This window comes from Psammomys obesus, unplaced genomic scaffold, assembly GCF_907164565.1.
Source record: "Psammomys obesus unplaced genomic scaffold, mPsaObe1.curated_primary_1811, whole genome shotgun sequence".
Classification (NCBI taxonomy): domain Eukaryota; kingdom Metazoa; phylum Chordata; class Mammalia; order Rodentia; family Muridae; genus Psammomys; species Psammomys obesus.
In genome coordinates this window covers 24,634,114-24,657,412 of record NW_026596039.1, presented here as the reverse complement: position 1 = coordinate 24,657,412, position 23,299 = coordinate 24,634,114, and the positions used below count along the sequence as shown (strand labels likewise).

The 23,299-nt window shown below is 40.2% G+C and overlaps 2 protein-coding genes across 2 annotated transcripts; both read right to left on the bottom strand.

The window, feature by feature from the left end:
* Positions 1–3,959: 3,959 nt before the first annotated feature.
* LOC129687491 (olfactory receptor 5-like) lies at positions 3,960–4,898 on the bottom strand. The gene is given in 1 exon segment (XM_055621915.1): positions 3,960–4,898. A coding segment is annotated over 1 exon segment (939 nt).
* Positions 4,899–12,899: 8,001 nt separating this feature from the next.
* LOC129687494 (olfactory receptor 5-like) lies at positions 12,900–13,839 on the bottom strand. The gene is given in 2 exon segments (XM_055621919.1): positions 12,900–13,728; positions 13,730–13,839. Coding segments are annotated over 2 exon segments (936 nt in total). The 5' UTR covers positions 13,837–13,839.
* Between the last annotated feature and the right edge of the window lie 9,460 nt (positions 13,840–23,299).

Sequence of the window (23,299 nt, the reverse complement as noted above, 5' to 3'; positions counted from 1 at the left end):
TGAAGGACATTAGGACAGGACCTCAAATAGGACAGGAATGTGGAGGCAAACGCTGATGCAAAGGCTTGAGGAGTGCTGCTTCTTGGCTTGGTCCTTATGGCCTATATAACCTAGGCCCCCCAGCACAGGGGTGATACCACCCATAATGGGCTGAATCCTCCCACATAAATCACTAATTAGGAAACAACTCCACAGACTTACCTGCAGCCAGATCTTATGAAAGCGTTTTCTCCATCAAGGGTCCTTCCTCTCAGATGACTGGTTGTGTCAGGTTGATGTAAAACTATCCAGCAATGAAGAAAAGAAAGAAAAAAAATGAAGAATGGAAGGAAGGATGGAAAGAAGAAAAAGTAAAAAGGAATATTCCAAATAAAAACAAAATAAAAATAGTTGTGAACAGAAATGCTGACAAGGAAACATATCTGCCCAGTAAGTGACAGAAAGATCAACGTCCCATCTATTAAATACAAATTTGAGAGATTATCATTTATTCTTTGCATCCTAACATATATGCTACATGTATGTATGTACAGATAGTGAACAATATGTTATTGAACAATAAAAATTGTTATTGCAAAACTGTGACATTTAGAATAGACACTGTATAAATAAGTATTTGAAATGATTGGAAATAACTTAAAGATCTATTCGAATATTATTTACATTTATAATATACATATTGTGAAAAGATATGCATTAATCAAAGATTAAACCTGGCTACTGACATGGAGAGATAATCCAGGTAGGTGGTTGAGTTGAAAATAAAAGACAATTACATGGTTGTGTCATTCTCATAAGGCAGCAATGGCAGTGATAGTGACAGCAGTAATTATTTACACTAATGTGTATCTAGACAGGATTTTGAAGGGAGATGGAATATAGTTAACAGTTGCCAGGAGAGTTTTGTTAATGAAAAGAACCACGAGAAACTCACATTTTCTATATGCCTAATATTTTTCTATATGTCTATTTTTATATGCCTAATATTTTGCATTAAGTTTGTATTAGCTTTATAATTGAATTAATAAGTAAATTAGGGGCTGGAGACATGGCTCAGTAGTTAAGAGCACTGTCTGCTCTTCAAAATGGACCCAGGTTCAATTCCCAGCACCCACATGGCAACTCACAACTGTCTGGTACGCCAGTTCTAAGGGATCTGACATCTTCACACTAATGCACATAAAAAATAAATTAATTAATAAAAAGAGAAACTAAGCTAGTTTCAGTAGCTCATGCCTTTCATCTCAGCACTATGCAGGCAATATTCTGTGAGTTCAAAACCACCCTGGTTCACATAGTAAGTTTTGGTATCGCCAGGGCTACACAGTGAGATGTTGTCTGAAGAAAAAAGAAAGAGAAAATAAAATAAAAGAACGACCTTTTATGGAATAACTTAGTGACTTGCCCATCAAACTGGAAGGTTTTGTAAATTTTTATTTTAAACAGTAGTTTATGTTGACAGTCACTCAAGAGAAATGGATGTGTTCTAATTATACTTATGAGACTACTAAATGATGATATAGAGGAAAAAATGAAATAAATCCCTTAGCCTCACTGGCTCTTATGTTAACTGAAAAATTTCAAGCTCACACATTTGGGCAATATGTTATTACCACCCCGGTATACTTCCTGTAGATAATAGGATTCAGGTTCCCATGCTTGCAGAGCAAGTACTGTATCAACTGAGCCAACTCTCTACCCACATGACTGACATCATGAAACATAACACAATAGTACATGAAATGACACAAGTATTCCATTGTGTGGGTGTTCAGTATATAGATGAACTTGCTGTTTGTTATGGGGTCTTTTTTTTAAAGAATTTCTCAATATTTTTATTTTATAATAATTGATGCTGAGAACAGTTCTTCATCTAAACACATAATATAAAATGGCAGTTGTGTGGTTATATACATTGTTTCTTGGTCTTTTGAGACAGGACCTCATATAGCTCAGGCTGGCCTTATGTAACTAAGGGTGAACTTGAATTCCTAATTTTTCTGTCTCCAACTCTGAACTTAATACTTTGAATATGGATATTGTCAAATAGTTTTCACTATAAGCATAGACCTTGGGGATTCTTTTTATAACGGAGTGGATGCCTACATTTCACGCTATTTGTTGGATCAAAGTTGCTTACGATGATGTCATCACAGAATCTTCAAAGTTTCTAATTTTTGATGCTTATGATCAAACGTTCCTTAGAAGGTATCCTGACAATTTGATTAATGCTTTTCTCTGCTACTGAAATCTGTTTTGAAAATGTTCTCATTCACCTTTAGGGTTTAAGTATGTGACTCCTCAAAATGGCCTCTGCCAACATTGCCCAATATCCATGGGACATGTCTTTTAAAATTTTAAGTATCAACTAAGTGAACATAATTTGTGGTTTTAAGTAAATCAAGTTTTCTCTGAATTCTTCTAAACAAAAATTTCATTTCAAATACTGCACTAGAGGCTGGAGTGATGCTCAGCAGTTAAGAGTACGTACTGCTCTTGCAGAGGATCCAGTTTCAGTTTTCAGCTACCCACATCAGGTGACTCACAACCACCTGTAACTCCAGCTCTATAGATTCAGGGCCATCTTCTGGTCTTTGAAAACACACATCCATGTACCATACACACAAACACATACACACACGGACGCACAAACACACACACATCTTAATACATCTTAATACATCTTAAACACATCTTAATACATCTTAAACAAACATCTTTAACTATACAAAAACAACAACATCAGCAGCAACAACAAAACTCTCTTCACCATAAGAGAGAGAAAGGTTACTACAGCTAGGGGATGATGCTGAAAATGACATCTTCTGGATGTGATAAGACCATTGTACTCATGAATCCACAGAAGCTGTGGTGATCAGCACAAGATCAATCTAGTCAATAATTATAGCATGGATGGTTCAGGGCTCATGAGATTTCTTCCCCAGCTGTGACACTATTGACAACTGATGCCTGTTGTAGGAGAGTAAGCCATTCTTCTTTAGTGATATGGACTCTGGCAGGTTGTTCATGCCCATTCAGGCAGCACTAGTTGGGCTCAGAGGATTAAGAAAAACACATGAAGGCAGAAGGATGAAGTGTTTGGGGAGTACACAAGGAGGCACACTGGGTGGGGGAAATGTGACCAAGACACACTGTATACATGAATGCAGTCATCAAAGAATAAATAGAGGTCTTTAAAAATGTTTAAAATGGTATTCACAGAGCCTAAGAAATGGATCACATGTTAAGAGCACTCACTGACTGCCCCTCCAGAGAACCCATATTTGATTTCCATCACTCATATGGTGGCTCAAAACTTTCTATAACTCCAGTTCCAGGGGATTGAATGCTATGTTCAGACCTCTGTGGGTACCAGTCATATACACCTGTGTAGATATAATGCAGAAAAGTTCCCATATAGAAATAACAGCAATAATGATTTTTACAGAAATAAAAGAACGTCTGCAGATCCATTAGGCCAAAGTTTTTCTCAAAGCAGAATCAACCCATATGTCTATTAACTGGTAAATGAGAAATTAGAATAGAGATCATCAAGAAAATGTAATATTATTTTGGTACAAAAAATGTACTAATTCATGTAGCAATGTATACAACTTTCAACATAAGTCAGTTACAATAGCAACAGATGGCATGAACCCATTATCATAAAATGTCTAGAGGTGACAAATCTACAGAAACATAACATAGGCTGTTGGGTTTTGGGGGCTTGGAGTAATGAGTAGTGGACATTAGAAATGATTTCTAATATGCCTTGGTTTATCTTGAAAGCAAAAGCAAATATTCTTGATAGTGGTGATGCTTGCATAATTGCAATGAAGCTAAGAATAAAATGCTGCTTCCTGTTTAAAAGGTGAAATTTATGGTGTGTGAATTAATTTTAATAAAAAAATAGATGGTAATTTAAGGTCCTTCCCCCAGAACTCAGTCATCTGGTCAACTCAGGACCAGTGCATGGTTCTGTGGAAAGCGACTTGGACCTCCTTGTTCCGCAGACAGTAGATAATAGGGTTGCACATGGGGGTGACCACGGTGTAGATGACAGACAGCACCTTGTTGAGGTCCATGGCTTCTAAGCGTTTGGGGCGGGCATAGATGAAGATAGTGGCTGAGTAGAAGATGCCCACCACTACCAGGTGAGAGGCACATGTAGAGAAGGCTTTGAAGCGGGCAGTGGTAGAAGGCATGTGCAAAACTGCCCTACCAATAGCCACATAGGAGGCCATAGTCATGAGAAAGCAACCCCAAAGGATGACAATGGCTGATATGAAGTATACCAGCTCTGTGAGGGCAACATGAGTACATGACAGGTTGAGCAATGGGGAGACATCACAGAAGAAATGGTTTATGACATTGGGGCCACAGTACGATAGGGTGGCAATGCAAGTGGTCTTGACCATAGAGACCAGCAGCCCACCCAGCCATGAAGTCAGAGTCAAGCCCAGGCAGACCTGAGGCCTCATGAGCAGTGGCTAGTGAAGTGGGCGGCAGATGGCCACATAGCGGTCATAAGCCATGGAGGCCAGGAGGATACATTCTGTACCTACAAGGACAATGAAGAAGAAGAGTTGGGTCATACAGGCTTTAAAGGAAATTTGATAGAATCCATTCCAAAGCCCCAAGAGTAGGGTGGGCATGGTGACTGACACATAGCACATCTCCAGGCAGCTGAGGTTGCCCAGGAAAAAGTATATGGGCTTGTGGAGCTCGCTGTGACTGCAGATGAGATAGATGATGAGTGTGTTCTCCAGGAGTGTCAGCAGGTAGAGAGTCAGGAAGACCGTGAACAGGGCATCCCTTATGTCCAGCCTAGTGGACAATCCCAGCAAGATGAACTGCTGAACCCTGGTCATGTTGGCCAACTCTAGGTACCTCTCCATCTGTAGAGAGACAGATTGTTAACATCTGACCTTCAGAAGCCTCATAGTAAAATAATTAGAAGGATTTTCACAGTGCTTTACACCTCAAGTGGCCAACTCCAGGGAATCTCTCCATTTATAGAGAGACAAAGAAAATTGTTGACATTCTATTCCTGGTGATACACAGTGATATAAAAAAATCCTGAGATGACCTTCAGAGTACTGGGAGATCTCCAACACATTTGTCAGTCTAACATCAGTTTGAGTTGTTCTAGAGAAATACATTGCAGATTTATGGGACACTATGTGAGCATGCTATCTCACTAAATCTGTGACTTCATACAAAGCATGTAAGCGTTGCTTGGTGTCCCTGAGTATATATCGCAACCAAGCAAGTGTGTCAGTGGATAGTAAATTCCTCTTCCAAAGAAAAATTAAATGATGGCCTTTCCACAAGTCTGATTGTTTAACCTTAGCGCTTGGGAGGCAGGGGCAAGCAGATCTTTGTGAGCTGGAGGCTAACCTGGTCTATACAGTGAATCCCAGGCTATTGATATATATCACATATATAATCTTACTATGAAGCTATATTATATATAATATTATATTAATATTATTATACAATTATATTTTGTAGATAAGTATATATTATAATTATATAAAATTAACTATGTATTATAATGATATAATTATATTTATATTATATTATATATAGAATATATAATATAATAACATGTAAATATATAATACTATTAATATATAATATATATTACTATGAAGTTTATAGATACATATGTATAATACACATATACACACATACGTGTGTTCATATATATGCTCATATATATGTGTGTTGTTATATATACATGCATACATATGTAATATATATACAAATATATATTTTATATGTATGTGTCACTATATGCACACACAATCTATATTACTATATATACACATATAGGTCACAAAGATAAAATATATATATATTATACTATGTCATCTTTATATAGTCTTTCTGACCATGTTTTCTTTTCTTTCAGTAAGTGATACATTCACTAAGAGTATTCTAAGGCAGATGGTGATGGTCATGCCTTTAATCTCAGCACTCTGAAGGAAGAAGCAGGCAGATTTATGTGAGTTTGAGGCAACCTGGTTTACAGAGTGAGTTCCAGGACAGTCAGAGCTACACAGAGAAGCTCTGTCTTGAAAACAAAACAAAACAAAACAAAACAGCTACAGACTACTTTCCAAAGCCTAGAATAATATTCTCTCTCTCTCTCTTCTTTCCTCTTTCTTCCCCACCCCTTCTCCTCTTCTGCTGCTTCTCCTGAATTTCCATCCCTCCCTTCTCCTTCCTTCTTCCTCTCCTCTTTTTCTACCACTTTCTTCCCCATCCTCTCTCTCTTTCCCTTCTCTCATTCTCCTTTTTTCAATTCCTTCTAGAACATTATACAATGATAGCCTTACCCTCATTTTATAGAGCATAGTGCTAAAATGAAGCCGAAGTGACCGCTCACTGGGTAAAGCTGCTTGCTACAAACCTGAGTTTGATCCCTGTCACTCTCACATGGTGAAAAGAGAGAACAGATGCCTGAAAGCTGTCTTTTGACTTCCACACACATGTCATGACACAAGCACACATGTGACACACACACACACACACACAACATTTTTTTTTCATTAGAAATTAAAACCCAATTAAAATGATTGCTTTAAATCATATGACCAACAAGAGAGATGGGATCAAATCTCTGGATAATTCAAGCCCCTGTCTAGCCACTCTCTCTGATTGTTATTCCCTGGTCAGCATCATTCTAAATGGCAACCGCACAAGCATCAAATGATTAAACAGTACAGCAGTAATAATAATTACTATGTCCTATGTCTTAAGCTCTCCTTTGGGCCAAAGCCTTTCTCTTCACTTCTCAAATTTTATCCCTTTAAAGCTTCACGAACCTTGTTGAAGATGATTTATCATTGCAAAATCACAGGGGAGGACAGGATCAGAAGTATACACTCAAGACACTGGGTGGGGGGTGAGTGAGTGGAGCTGATTTACAAACTGGGCCCTGACAAATTCAAAGTTCTGTATCCTAACATCTTAGGTACCTGACAGTGAGTGAAAACAGGAAATGTGCTATGTATACATAGTGGGATTTTATTCAGTCACAAAGGGAGAGGAAATAAAAAGGTTGGAACTGGAGATCATCATGATAAGTGAAAAAGGTATTGAATATTTCCTCTCATATATTAAATTCAGAAATGAAATATAAAGATGTATGCATAAAGTGTATAAAGAAATATACACTTGGAGAGAATTAGGGAAGAAAATCAACAAAAACAAGCTTTGTTTTAAAAATGCCACAATGAAACTGAATGTTTGAAATAACCCCAAGGAAGACAATTGTTTTGCAGGTCTGTCAGGGGACCACTGCTGTATTGCCCATGTTCCAGCAGAGGACTCCACACCCACATGCATATAAGTACCACTAACTGGACAATGGGTTATTTTTAAAAGAGAACATGAAGTTGAAAGAAGGATTGTTGGAAGGAGCTGGGTGGGAGTGGATATGATCAAGACATTATATAATATAAAACAAACTTAGACATAAAGTTTTAATGGAGGCATGTGCAGATAATACTCTTTGAAGCTCAAGCTTAAAAGAAAAATAACAATGTAAACGAGGGAGATTATGGTCTGCTGTGATTGCAGACAGTAGCCTAGACTAGCTGTTGTCTGAGTGGCTTCACTCAGCAGCTGATGTTAACAGATGCAGACACCCACAACCAAACATTGAGTGAAGCGCAGGGAGTCTTGTTGAAGAGTGTGGGGAAGGATAGAAGGACCCAGAGGGGACAGGAGCTCCACAAGAAGACCAACAGAGACAACTAGCCAGGGCCCAGGGGAGCCTGTGGAGACTGAAGCACCAACTAAGGACCATGCACGGACTAGCACTAGGCCCCCACACAGATGTAGCTGATAGATAGCTTAGTCCTCATAAGGGTCTCCTAGGAGGGAGTTGGGGGCCGACTCTGAAATGGACTCTGTTGCCTTCTTTTCAATCACTTTCCCCTGTTGGGGCTACCTCGCCAAACTACAGGGGAAGAGGGTGCACTCATTCCTAGTGCGACTTGATATGCTGGGGTAGGGGTTTCCCCCTCTCTGAGGAGTAGAGGAGGGGGATAGGGGAAAAGGGAAGGAGGGTGGAAGCGGGAGAAGAGGAGGGAGAGGCCCATGACCAGGATGAAAAATGAATAAAAAAAATTAAAACACACAAGTAAATACTGCCTCCAAAACAAAGAAACAGACAAACAAAAGAATTCACTCTGTGGAACAAGCTGGCCTCAATCTCAGTGAGATTAGCCTGCCACTGACTCACAGGTCTAGGATGACAGGGATATACTTCTGGGCAAAGCTGGGATATGTTTTTAAAATGACCTATCCTTTTTAAAAATTTTTTTATTTTTTTAAATATTCATCACAGGTTAGTATGATTAGTTTTGTTTGTTTGTAGCAATGGCTAACCTGGAATCCCCTCTGTAGACCAGAGGAGCCCCAAACTCTTCTGGTAGAGAATCCTCTGCCTCTGCCTCCAGAGTGCTGGGATTAAAGGCATGAGCCACCTATCATCCAGACAATTCTGATTAATTTTTAGGTAACAAAATGATTCTCTTAATATTATTCAACTGTTATTAATGTTTAATTGTTTTATTTTTAATTATATGTGTTTGTATAAATGGAGGAAGACACCCAAAATTGTCCTATATACATGTATTGATACATGTGTTGACACACACACACACATGCACACACACAATTATACTGCATGCATGTTTACACACAGATTGCATTTCTGTATGATTGTTAAGGTACATTAATTTTAATTAATTAAAAATAGCATTTTTAAAAGTATGTATCTAAAGCTTTTGATGCACATGCGTGTAATATCAACATTTGAGAGAGGAGAATAAGGAGCTCAGAAGACCTTCAGCTTTTTAACCAAGTTATGTGCTCATCTGCCTCTCAGTACAATAGAAAGTATGTATAACTTGAGTTTTTAATAACATTTTTATTTTTATATTAGAAATTAAAATAAAGTGGGGATATTGTGAATATAGCACAGGAAAAGAAGGCGTGAGAGAAGTAAAAGATGTTTGTAGAGAGGGAGCTATTATTAAAGTATATTATATGCACATATAGAAATGAAATTCCAAACCCAGTACTTTATATGTTAACTTTTAATAGAAGTCAATAAATATTTAAAATTCTATAGTTTTCAGTCATTCCATAATACATGTCAGAAATTAGGTTTGGTCAAATTTCCACTTTATAGATTTAAATATTGACTTGGACAAACTGGTAAGAACTCATTTTCATAATAATACTCTTTCCCAGAGCCTTCACGGTAAAAGTTGTGTGTGTGTGTGTGTGTGTGTGTGTGTGTGTGTGTGTGTTTGTGGGTGTGTAGGGCTGGGGACTGAACCCAAGGCTTGCACATGCCAGGCGATTTCTCCAGTTCTTGAAGACTATCAGAAAAGTTCACACTGGTCCTATCACCAGAGGGGTGTGCCTATGCTTTGTCTTGAACAGGCCTCTTCAGTGTCTGAAGAGCAGTGTGGGGCTGATTCTGTCCGCACAGGAGCATGTCATTAGCAAGGGTTTTTTTCTGGGTGGTAGATCTTTCTGCAGGCTTACACGAGTGCTCTCAAAAGTTAGGTTCTGACTCTCTGCAGCTGGGGTTCTGTTAGCTGTTGAAAAGGGCTCTTCATCCAGCCTCAGGACTGATGCTAAAACTCTGAAGAGTCTGGCAGTGACTTCATTGCCAAGTTCTCCCTTTCCTGTAATCTCCCCGCACATTGTTGTCTCATCTTCCCTGCTTCTGCCTTTGAGTTTCATTTTCTCCCCCATCCTATCGACCCCACTCACTGCTCATCTCTTTCGTGAATGCTTTTCTGGGTGACCCTTCCTGACCAACGGATTGAAATGCAGCAAAGAATTCCATAAAAATCATGCAAATATCTACCAGCCACCCAAAGTGTCTCAGCACATCAGGAGAACCAGAAGACACCCAATTCCAACTCGGCAGCATCTATATTAGGTTCAAAATGTTCTGACTGCTCCCCAGAGGAACATGTCATGATGATTCCCCAAATCTGTGCCCTGATCAGGCTACTAACTCTCTTCAACTGTCAACTGTGTACTTTTAAAAAAGAGAGACAATCATCTTCTACTGTGGTGAATATCACTTCTCTGCCCCACAAAAGAGGGAAAAAACAATATGTTAAATTCAAGACCTTACTGTAAGGCTTGAGCTCGTAATTAAACAGGGACAAGTTGAAAATCTCTTGTCTTAAATGAAATCCTAAGTTTTTCTTCAACAAGACGACTGGCTAGAAGAAAGTTTTCAATAGTCATTGTTCTACACCATTCCACAAATGCTCATGAAGGAAGGCTTTGAGCAGAGAGAGCCAGACACAGAGCAATGGATGCACTGTCATTAGGCAAGCTCAGCTGTTGGCACCAAAATGTTTGAGAACCTTGAAGCTGTGTGGCTCTAGGAATCATTTTATCCACTTCAAGCCATTTTGTCTTCTCTGTAATCTAGGGCCATTTCTTTTCTTTGAAATGAATAGATTCCATAATAGCCTTGCTTGTGCACCCAGCTTCTCAGTTTTGGGATGATAACTGAACCTCTGCTGGAATCAAGAGGCTGAAGACATCCTGACATGTTATCTCTCCATTGTAAGTATGTGGTGCTTCAGAAACCACTCATGCTTCCCTGCTGTCAATCTCACTATCTCTACCCATATATGCTTATATTTTTATATGCAGTTATCAAGAGCATTAAGTCAATCTCTTCCAAGTGTTTGAAGATGGTACCTAATAAACAATTGTGTGTTCTATGCAAGCTTTTTCCTAAAGCCAAGCATACATACCTGTTATTACATACATGTAACTCCAGCATTCCAAGGCTTACCGAGGTGGGAGGATCACAAGTTTGAGGCCAGCATGATGTTACTGAAGAAACAGCACATTCTTTCTGCTGTTCCTTGTATTAGCTTTTAGATCTTACCTCATCTATCCCAGGTTGGCTTTGAACTTGTTATCTAGTGAAGGATAACCTCAGCTTATGATCTCCCTATCTCTATTTTCCAAGTACTGAGATTACAAGTCTGTACCATCACTCCCTATTTTATATTGCCTGGGTTCAGACCCATGGCTTCTGGCATGTTAGGCAACACTTGACCACCTGAGATAGATCCTCAGCTCTGTTGTTACTTGTTTCATTTCCTCAAAGAATTTCTCTGGGTCTTCTCACCTACTGGTTGAAGGTAGATAACTACAAATCCTTTCTTGCTGATGCTGAACGTGGAGTAGGCTCTGGTGGTGGTCAGATGGAATCAGCTGGCCATAAGGAGGGGATGCCAAGGACTGGAGCTTTTCAGTACATCTTGGATAAAACTGTCCTTGGTCTTAAACCAAACACACACACACATGCACATCTCAGTGTTTCTGTTCTGGATTATCCTAGTCCTGAGTTGACTATTCTGTGAGAGAAGGCAGGGACAAGAGTTTAAACACGTTCTCTAGACCTGAGAGGATTCCCTGGTCCCTGTGGATTAGAAGAAATGGGGAAAGGAAAGCTTCAGAGAAGATGGAAGTTGAGGACTGACACCTGAAGTTGGCCTATGACCTCCACACACATGTTAAGGCATGTGCATGCACACACACAAACATCATATACACATGAAAGAATTTCATACCACATCTTACTTGGATTTTAAATACCTATGAGTTAGTCATATTTTCATGCTAAAACATGAAACATATGGGCTGGAGAAATGGCTCAGTGTTTAAAAGCATTCACTGCTCTTGCAGAGGACTCAAGCTCAAGTCCCAGCGTCCATATAGAGTGGCTCATAACTGCAGGTAACTCTGCTGCAGGGACATCTGATGGCTCTGAATCCTGTGGGTGGCTGCACTCACATGCACATACCCCACACATAGCCATACAAGTGTATACATAATTAAAATAATAAAAATAAATATTTAAAACACAAATTGTTTCCTTTTTACTAGCTCATATTTTAACCTTATAATTAAACTCTCACTGTATAAATACTATTGATAGAGATGTAAATTGATTTTTTTCTTTGTTGTTGCAGAAAATGACTCATTAAACGTAATTTTTTTTTTACATAGTATCTATTTTTGAAGACTCCTACAGGCTCACTTGATACATGCATATATATGTATATATATAAATCAGTTAATTAGCAATAAAAATTACAGGACTACCAAATGTGAATGTGTGAGTGAAATTAAACATATACACATGTGGGTTAGCAAATAGATATTATTCTTGAACTTTCACAAATTATTCAAAATTTTGATCATTTTTCTCTTAATGATATTTTTTCTTAATGGTTTTTCATATTTGAACCCCTAGGAAAATATTTTCTCTAGAAAATATTTAAAAAATTTCTACTTTTTTGAGATGGACACTCAACCAAAGACCATGAATAGATAAAACCTAGAACCTCTGCTCGGATGTGACCCATGATAGCTCAGTAACCAATTGGTTTCCCACAGTAAGGGGAACAAGGACTATTTCTAACAGGAACTCAATGACTGGCTCTTTGACCTCCCCACCCCACAAGGGAGGTGCAGTACTGTTAGGCCACAGAGGAGGACTTTGCAGCCAGTCCTGAAAATACCTGACAAAACGGAGTCATATGAAAGGGGAGGAGGTCCTCCCCTATCAGTGGACTTGGAAAGGGGCAAGGAGGAGATGAGGGAGGGAGGGTGGGATTGAGAAGGGAATGAGGGAGCAGCATACAGCTGGGATACAGAATTAACAAAATGTAACTAATAAGAAAAATAAAATTAAAAAAGAGAAAACCTTAAAAAAATTTCTAATATTCTAAAATTTTTAGTTAGCATTTAAAGTTTATTTGTGGTCGCTGGGTCAGGAAAGATTTGAACCAGGGTGTGAGAGGTTCATGTATGGAAGATGGTGATCAAGGCCAGTGGAGAGTCTTCCTCAGCACAGTGTGGACTTCCCTGTTCCTCAGACAGTAGATGATAGGATTACAGAGAGGTGTGACCACCGTGTAGATGACAGACAGCACCTTGTTGAGGTCCATGGACTTGATGCGGCTGGGGCGGCAGTAGATGAAGAGGGCTGCTGAGTAGAAGATGCCCACCACTACCAGGTGAGAGGCGCAGGTGGAGAAGGCCTTGCAGCGGGCAGCAGCTGATGGCATGCGGAGTACAGCCATCCCAATGGCTGAATAGGAGGCCAAGGACACCAGGAGTGTTCCACAGAAGATGACAATGGCTGAGATGAAGTCTACCAGCTCTGTGAGGGCCACGTGTGTACAGGACAAGTTGAGAAGTGGGGAGACATCACAGAAAAATTGGTTGAGGACATTGGGGCCACAGTAGGTGAGGCTTGCAATGCATTTTGTCTTTACCGCTGAGACCACCAGCCCACCAAGCCATGAAGACAAGGCTAAGCCCAGGCAGACCTGTGGCCTCATGAGCAGTGGGTAGTGCAGTGGGCGGCAGATGGCCACATAGCGGTCATAAGCCATGGAGGCCAAGAGGGTGCACTCTGTGCAGATGAGAGAGACAAAGAAGAAGAGTTGAGTCATGCAAGTTACAAAAGAAATATGGTAGGGTCCTGTCCACAGCCCCAAGAGTAGGGTGGGCATGGTGACTGACACATAACACATCTCCAGGCAGCTGAGGTTGCCCAGGAAGAAGTACATGGGCTTGTGGAACTCACTGTGACTGCAGATGAGATAGATGATGAGTGTGTTCTCCAGGAGTGTCAGCAGGTAGAGTCAGGAAGACCGTGAACAGGGCATCTGTTATGACCAGCCTGGTGGGAAAGCCTAACAGCACAAATTGCTGGACTCTGGTCATGTTGGTCAACTCAAGTGATGTCTCCATCTGTGGAGATAAAAGAGCATGTTCAGGAACAAGCACAATGGCTTAAACTTATGAATGTCTTCAACATTTGTTGGAGAAATTAGTGGTGCAGGCAACTGTCCAGAAAAGTAGAGCGTTAGCTGAGATTTGAAAGAAACTCTAAGCAAGGTCCCTGTTTGCATTAGTTACTTTTCTTGTTGCTATGATAAAACCTCATGGTTAAGGCAAAACAGGGAAGAGTGAGCTTATTTTAGCTCATGGCTCCATGGCAACAAGAGTTGATTGAGGTGGGCAGGCACGGCTGCAGGAGCCAGAAGCCGAGAGCACACATCCTTAGTGGCAAGCTTGAAACAGACAGCACCCTGGACGTAGACTGTGGCTATGAACTCTCAAAGCCCACGCTAGCGACATACTTTCTCCACAAAGGCCACTCCTCCTAAGTTCTTGAGCAGTATAACCAGCTGAGTTTGCAATGTTCAAATACCTGAGTGTATGAGAGATGTTTTTCATTCCAATCTCTACACAGGTCCTCTAAATTTTTGAATATGTGCATATGTGCATGCATGAGCGTGCAGGCACACACACTCACACACACTAAATAAAGTGTCTTTATTAAAAGGGGTGTCTGAACACAATCATTGGGTAATGTACTTTCCATCGAGCTTGATGAACTCAGCTCACTCTCTGAGACTCACAGGGTAGAAGAGAACTTGTATCTTTTTACCTTGTAGGAATGATGTCACCAAAGAAAACATAAAAAGAGTAACATTTACGTGTTGTAATAAGTGAAGCTTTGAATGATAAGCTCTGTGCCCAATAAGAACTACAATCGCTTTTTGGTATACTTTGCAATAGATGTAGTCTGCTAGATGGTTTTTAAATTTCTTTTTTTATTATCCACACAGAAATAAATTCCTAACCACAAATCTAGAGTTAGAGTGAAACAAGATTGTTAGTTTTAATCTTCCAAAAATTGTTTTTCTTCTTAGTGTGATTTCATTTTCTATTGCTTATTATTATATTATGGGCCATCAGCACAATGATTACTATTTCTTGTGCCTGTGTGTATATATGTAGGTGCACATGTGTGTGTGGAGGTCAGAGGTCAACCTCACATATTGTTCCAAAGGTCCTATCCGTTGCATTTAAAGTATGTATTTTATGTGTATAAATGTTTTACCTGCATATAGAAATGTGAGTCATGTGGCATATCTGGTACCTATGGAGCCAGAAGAGGGAGTTAGGAGCCTCAGATCTCAAGTTACCGATGCTGTGAGCCACTATGTAGGTATTGGAAATCAAACCCAGGTCCTCTGGAAGGGGAGCGAGTGCTCTTAATTAATTACTGAGCTTTCTCTCTCTCACACACACCACCAAGTGCTCTTGTGACAGAGTCTCTTAGCATCCTGGAGTGTGCCAAGTAGGCTGGTGTGACTGGTCAAAGAGCTTCAGGACCTGCCTGATTCACCTCCTTAGAACAGAGATCACAAACATGCATGGCCAATGCCCAGTTTCTTGGGAAGTGAACTCAGGTCCTAATGCTTGCAAGATAATAATTTTACTGATTAAGCCATCTCCTAAGTTCCCAAGATCAATTTTGATGCTATTTCTGTTGCATTTCTTTCTCTTTCATTGTGAGAAAGATCCTTGGCAAGCACCTAACATCTTTGGGTACAGTATCTCTCAGAATCTCAGAGACAGAGAGAGTGAGAGAGAATCCTATAACAATTCACACAATATTTATTAAAAAGTTTGAAAATCATGGAATACCACCAATGTTTGTGATTATAATAGACATATATTATTGCCTCACTGTACCATTTGAGAATATTACAGTTCACACAAAATATTATTGATGCAAACAAAGGGTATAAGACAAAATAGTAAAAAGTCCACAGTTCATAATTCCCTCCTGAATGTCAGGACCGTATTAAAAGCCTAGTTATTTTCTGTTGTCCCATTGCATTAGGAATACACAAGGTTCAAAGAGGCAAAAATTTCTTTCAAGTCACACAGCCTGGGAGTGAAATTATCAGAAAATTAACCTAAGATGGCCTTGCTTCAGCACTGGGTAAATTCCACTGTCCCCTTATCATCATTCTCAATACAGGGGACCCAAGCACCTTCCACCTCAGAAACTCAGAGATTAGAGCTAAAGAATTTTCCTCAGTGGAGAGAATCATGCAGAAAATTAACTCAGTGACATTTACTGAGGTCCTTTAGGTGTTATTTGGTGATTAGGTATGGTAGCTTTTGTTGAGAAGCAAACAATGAAGAAGTGAATGAAAGAGAACACAAGCAATTTCATAAGATGCAAACTATGGTGGTCCTGGGAGATCACGATGAAGGCTAGTGATGCCAAATGATTGAGGAAGTGACCCATGAGCAGAGAGAACCAATTGACTGTGGAGTGAGCTGAGCTTATTTTAGTCAAGATGTTGGCAGTGCAGTAGGGATGGTCTTCAGGTATGGGAAACACTCCCTTACTTCCTCCTCCACCAGGAATCTACTTCCTCCTCTCTCAGATTTTCCATCTACTGACCTTCTAGAGCATTCTCTTCTTCAAGGATGTATTCCAATCTCTCTACAGTGTGCTCCTCCTGCTTTGCACATTAGTGTCATCAATGTAAAAACAATCTTCATGGTTCCCCCTGAGCTTTCTCTCTTGGTCCAAATTAAATACTGAAGATGTAAAAACTTTCAGCCTCCAGATTTTAGCCTAGGACCCCTACGTGATTAGGAGACATTTGGATTAACTTTTACATTGATGAAAAGAATCTCTCTCCCTCCCTCAAATGAAATAAAGTTTAGACTAATTCTAGGCTAACTTGGAGATGGATTACTTAGCAAAGAGATGACAGGTGCAAGTGCTGATTTCAACTTTAAATTCCACATAAAAAACAGGCTCGTTTTACACACACACACACACAGCAACAATTAAAGAAAAAAGAGACTGAATTTAAAAGAGACATTGGGGGAGGGGTGGTATGTCAGAATAGAAGGATGAAAGGTGAAGAGAAATAATGTAATCAATTATATTATGATGTCAAAAATAAAAAAAAATTAAAAATTTATTCAACTGTCCATAGACACATAAATTGTTTCCTTTTCTGGACTTAATGCATAAATGCATAGTGTTGCAATAATAATTAAACTGTGTGTTAAAAACAAGCCAGGTTTTGTGGTTCATGCTTGAAACCACATCACTGGGAGGCAGAAACAGGTGGATCACTGGGATTTGCTGGTCTGGTCTATAAAGTGAGTCCAGGCCAGCCAAGGCTACACAGATTGGCAAGTTCTAGACCAGTGAGAGATCATGCCTCCAAAAAGAAGGAAGACAGATTTTGAGGAATGACATCTAGGATTTTCCTCTGGCCTCTGCTGCATATGCACACATGTCCACAGGAACCTGCATATAGGCATACACGAACCTGCACCAACGAGCATTCATACTCATAAACACACACACACACACACACACACACACACACACACACACACACCAACAACAACAACACGTAGGTTAATTCTAATCCCTATATCCACTTTTCTCAATATTTTAACTAACACTTTTGCCTCCTACTGGGTTGTCTCATCCAGTCTTGATATGAGGGTATATTTGTAGTCTAATTGCATCTTGTTATGCCAAATTCAGTTGATATCACTGGGAGGCCTGCTCTTTTCTGAAGGAAAATGGAAAAAGAGAGGATATGGGAGAGAGTGGAGGTAGGGGAGGCTGCAGTTGGGATGAGTTGTGTGAGAGAAGTATAAATAAAGAAAAGAAAAACCAAATGAGAGATAATCAGCATGGAGCAGTAGTAAGAACACTGCATGCTAAGTTCTTTTTTTTGAGAGCTGACTATTGTTCTAGTACTTTCTATGTGCATCTCTTTGCATTTTCATAAATTATCGGTGGAGAGGTGGCTCTCACCCCATCCTGGCTGGTGACAGAGAAATAAATGACTTCCTTAAAACAAAAAGCCATGCTGCTAGAATTGAGAATCACATAGATCTCAAAGGCACAGTGCTCCTACCCCCTGGTCTTTTTTTTCTCCTGGTGTTTGTTTAGTTCTTGCAGAGTTTTCTAGGTCTTATGTTCAAACAGCTATTTGTATATATAAAGTAGTGTGAACACAATTTTTAAACCACATTTTATTAAACTTGATACAGATTCTGCATTTTAATATTAGAGACAAAAATTTTTGTTGTATTTTTGTAGCTTACTTCCTTTTAATTTGAAAGCTTTCTTTTCATTTTAATCATATGTATATGTGTGTGTTTGTGTAACAGTATGTGGTCTTGGGAGTGCAGGTGCCCAAGGAAGCTAGAGACATTGGATCTCCTGGATCTGGAGTTACAGATGGTTGTGAGCCTCACAATATGGATATTGGGACCCAAACTTACATCCTCTGCCAAAATAGTGCATGCTGTTAACTCCTGAGCCATCTCTGCAGCTCCATAACACCTTTCAAAATTACAATATTTTGGTTACTTTTTTGGCTATGTGTATATATGCACATGAGTGGAGGTCAGAGCATAGCTCATAAGTCTGTCCTTTCTCTGCCATGTTGATTCTAGGAATAAAACTTAGGCTATTAGTTGCCGGGAACCAAAGCCAATTAGTGGAGCCAAAGCAAATTAGTGGAACATTACCAACAGCTGCACTAGGTAGGATATAAGGTCATGGGTGAGAGATTTACGTGAGAACATCTGCTCATTAGGCTTGGAGCATCCTTGAGATATCTTAAGGAAACCTTCTTACGGTAGCTTGCAGGTGCAGTATCTTGCATCATAAAACACTTTGCTATCTCCTGTAGCAATAAACTATCCTTCCCCTTCCCTGTCTTCTCCCTATAAAGTAGTGTGAAAATTTTCAAATAAACAAGACCTTGATCAGACAGACTGTCTTGGTCTTCATTCTTCATGTCTCTTGTCCCACCCCATTCATTTCACCCCTCCTTAGGAACCTGTTGAACCCCCCCCCCCATGGTTGGGGCAATTAGTCTTGATGGCAAGTGGCTTTACCCATAGAGCCAACTTGCCAGACCGTATTTGTATTTATTTTTTGAGGATTCCATATATTTATAGAATTCATTTTGAAGAAAAATGGAGTAGAGGCAGTGGATAAGTCCCAGGAACACTGTCTTCTGGACACAGCTGGGCAACTACACATATGAACTTACAGTAGCTGTGATAGCATGCATAAGACCCATGCAAATTCACACCACAAAAATTCCCAACAAGAAGAGGAGAGTTGGGCATGAAGTGCCACCTCTAGAGGAGAAGCTCCTGGCAACTGATGGCTTCTGATTTTGGGGGTAAGGGGCAGTCAGTTTTTGTTAAGAGTGTAGGCCCCTGTAAGTTGACCATGCTCCAGTGGAAGGTCACACATACAAAAATGCATGGAAAAAACAAACTAGATTTTATTGGTGTAAAAATCAAAGGAGATCTTACTGTTTCCCACTTCTTTCATAAGATTCCATGCACTCTGCCCAACAGTTGGCCATGAATCTCAGCATCTGCTTTGATAGTCTGCATTGCAGAGCCTTTCAGAGGCCCTCTGTAGAAGGCTCCTAACTTGTTTCCTGTTTTCTTCTTCTTCTGATGTTCATCCTCTTTGCCTTTCTGGACAGGGATTGAACATTTTAGCAAGAGTCCTCCCTCTTGATTAGTTTCTTTAGGTGTACAGATTTTAGTAGGTTTATCCTATATGATATGTTTATATGAGTGAGTATATACCATGTGCATCTTTCTGCTTCTGGGATAGCTCACTCAAGATGATCTTTTCCAGATCTGGAGAGAACAGGAACTCCACAAGGAGAGCAACAAAACAAAAAAATCTGAGCACAGGGGTATTTCCTGAGACTGATACTCCAACCATGCATGGAGATAACCTAAGACCCCTGCACAGATGTAGCCCATGGCAGTTCAGTATCCAAACGGGTTCCATTGTAATAGGAACAGGGACTGTCTCTGACATGAACTGATTGGCCTGCTCTTTAATCACCTCCCCCTGAGGGGGAAGCAGCATTACCAGGCCACAGAAGAAGACAATGCAGCCACTCCTGATGAGACCTAATTGAGTAGGATCAGAAGGAAGGAAAAGAAGACCTCCCCTATCAGTGGACTTGGGGAGGGGCATGCATGCAGAGGGTGGAGGAAGGGAGGGATTGGGACAGGAGGTGGGAGGGAACCACAGGGGGGGATACAACCGAATAAAGTGTAATTAATAAAGAATAAAAAAAGGGAAAAAATCAAAGGAGAATAAAAGGGTCACAGATTCGATGGATAGGGAAGTGAGGGTAGATTTGGGAGGAGTGGGGGGAGGGGCAAGTATGATAAAGACACACTGAATGACATTCTCAAAGAACTAATATATACATTTTTTTGAGACAGGAATTCTCTGTATAGCTGTGGTTGTCCTGGACTCACTTTGTAGACCAGGCTGGCCTTGAACTCACAGAGATCTGCCTGCCTCTCCCTTCCAGAGTGCTGGGATTATAGGTGTGTGCCACTGCACCTGGCTAATAAAAATTTTTAAAGGAAAAGAATAACTTTACATATGAACAGAGAGTTCTCAAAAGAAGAAATCATGAAATTTGTAGGTAAATGGTGGGAACTGGAAAAGATCATCCTGAGTGAGCTATCCCAGAAGCAGAAAGATGCACAAAGTATATACTCACTCATAGAAACATATCATATAGGATAAACCTACTAAAATCTGTACACCTAAAGAAACTAATCAAGAGGGAGGACTCTTGCTAAAATGCTCAATCCCTGTCCAGAAAGGCAAAGAGGATGGACATCAGAAGAAGAAGAAAAGAGGGAACAAGTCAGGAGCCTGCCACAGAGGGCCTCTGAAAGGCTCTGCCATGCAGACTATAAAAGCAGATACTGAGACTTATGGCCAACCTTTGGGCAGAGTGCATGGAATCTTATGAAAGAAGTGGGAAACAGTAAGATCTGCAGAGGACAGGAACGCCACAAGGAGAGCAACAGAATCATAAAATCTGAGCACAGGGGTATTTCTTGAGACTGATAGTCCAACCAAGGACCATGCATGGAGATAACCTAGGACTCCTGCACAGATGTAGCCCATGGCAATTCAGTGTCCAATTGGGTTCCATAATAACAGGAACAGGGACTATCTCTGACATGAATTTGTAAGACCTGAGGTCTCACAGCTCAGGAGTTCAAGATCGTGCCCTTCCCAGAAACTCCCCCAGACCAAGACTCGTTGCAAAAGCAAGAGGTTTATTAACCATTGCACAATGGGGTCACCCCTGCCAGTCAGCAAAGAGTGGCACCGGGAGACAAAGGCCTTTAGGTTTTTAAAAGAAAAATTTCGGGAGATTTGAAGTTGCAGTCATGGCAATTTAGGATTGGATGAGGAAGCTATAAAGTAAGATAATTGGTTAGTCTTAGGTGCTCAAGCTTGGCCAGTCCTGCCAAGTGTGGATGCAGCTGCAATTGAAGATTAGGGGCTACAGACTTTTGGCTGGAGGTCAAAAGCTACTCAGAAGAAGTCTAGGTTCGTTGCTAAGAAACGCTATCTCAAAGACAAGGGTCTGGTCCTTCTTTTGCTGAGTGAAGGTCATTGCTTGCTTGCATTTTTTTTATCTGTCCTCACAGATAGGGTCACATTCCTCCATTCTCTGGAAAGGTACTAAGAGGCTTTAGCTTAACCTGGACCTAAAACTCAAAACTATAGGTTTTAGAAGACATATAGGTTACAAAGTTAGCCTAACCCTTTCAAATTGATTGGCCTGCTCTTTAATCACCTCCCTCTGAGGGGGAAGCAGCCTTACCAAGCCACAGAAGAAGACAATGCAGCCACTCCTGATGAGACCTAATTGACTAGGATCAGAAGGAAAGAAAATAAGACCTCCCCTATCAGTGGACTTGGGGAGGGGCATGCAAGCAGAGGGGGGAGGAAGGCAGGGATTGGGACAGGAGGAGGGAGGGAACCACAGGGGGGATACAAAGTGAATAAAGTATAATTAATAAAGAATTAAAAAAAAAGAAATGGTCAAGAAATACTTTTTAAAACTTTCAACATCCTTAGGGATCAGGGAAAGGCAAACTAAAGTACTTTGAGATTTCATCTTAAACAGTCAGAAGGGTTAAGACTTTTTAAATATTTTACAACAAATGCTGTCATGACTGTGAGAAAAGGAAAACACACGTTCACTATTGGTGTGTGTGTAAACTTGTGCATCTTCTATGGAGATCAATATGGAGGTTCCTCAAGAGGAGAAAAATTGATCTATTATAAGACAGAACCATACTACTACTTGGCATACTCACAAAGACTGTGAATCCTACTGCAGAGATGCTTGATCATCCAAGTTCATTGCTGTGCCATTCACAATAGCCAAGAAAAGCTTTTTTAAAGAGACCCCCTTGAGTTTGAGGAGCAGGAACCTCCTCAGCATACTGGGCTTGTTACTACCCTCCTTTCCTAGTTCTAGAGAATCAGTTTCTCAAGGATCCACATTTGGAAACACTGGGGAACATTTGATCTTAAGGTTCCAGGCCGAGCACAAAGCTCCTGAGCTAACTGAGTCCTAGAGACATGGAAATGCTGAATACATGACTTCAGACAGAGGAAGAAGTCAAGGTTCTGATGTGAATCCAGCAGTCCAGTTTTTAGGCACTAAAACTCCTATTACAAATAGTATATCCTTTCTATTATACAATCATTTTTTTCTTTACCCTTGAACCAAATGGTACAAAGTTCATCTTCATTCCATCCCAAATGATATCATTTTTATTAATTTTTTTCACAACCTTTCAACTGTTTTCAAATCAGCACAATGGGTACATTGTCACTTTTCCTCATGCACTTATTGAAGAGATTAAACCACAAAGCATGACCACATAGATAGCAACTCTCATTCCTATTTTTATCAGAGTTCATGCCAGTGTCCATTGTGGTTGAATGGATCTATCTTTTCATCCATCAAGGTCTCTTCTTCAACTGAGTACCAGCCAGGTCTGGAGTAGCTATTCTTTATTTTTAACAAAACTAAGCTTTTCAAGACATTGAGTTTGGCGTCTAGTGGTAATATTAAGTAAAAGTCCTGTCCTAGTGAGCTTCTGGTTCCTTGAGTAGAATTGTCTTCAATAATTAAAAGTTGCTGTTAGTGCTGGAAAGATACCTTAGTCTGTAAAGTGACTGCCATACAGACATAAGGACCAGAGTTTGGGTTCCATCAGCAGTGCAAAAACTGGGTGTGGTGGCATACACCTACTACCCTAGTCCCTCGGGGTGGAAGACAGGATTGATACCTGGATTTATTCTGCCAGTTTAGCCAATTGGTCATCTCCAGGTTCAGCCAGAAACCTTGTCTCAAGAATCAAGGTAGAGAGGAATAGAAGACACCCAACAATGATTTAGACTTACCAAAAAAAATTCACACCCACAGACACCCATAGACACACACACACACACACACACACACACACACACACACACACACAC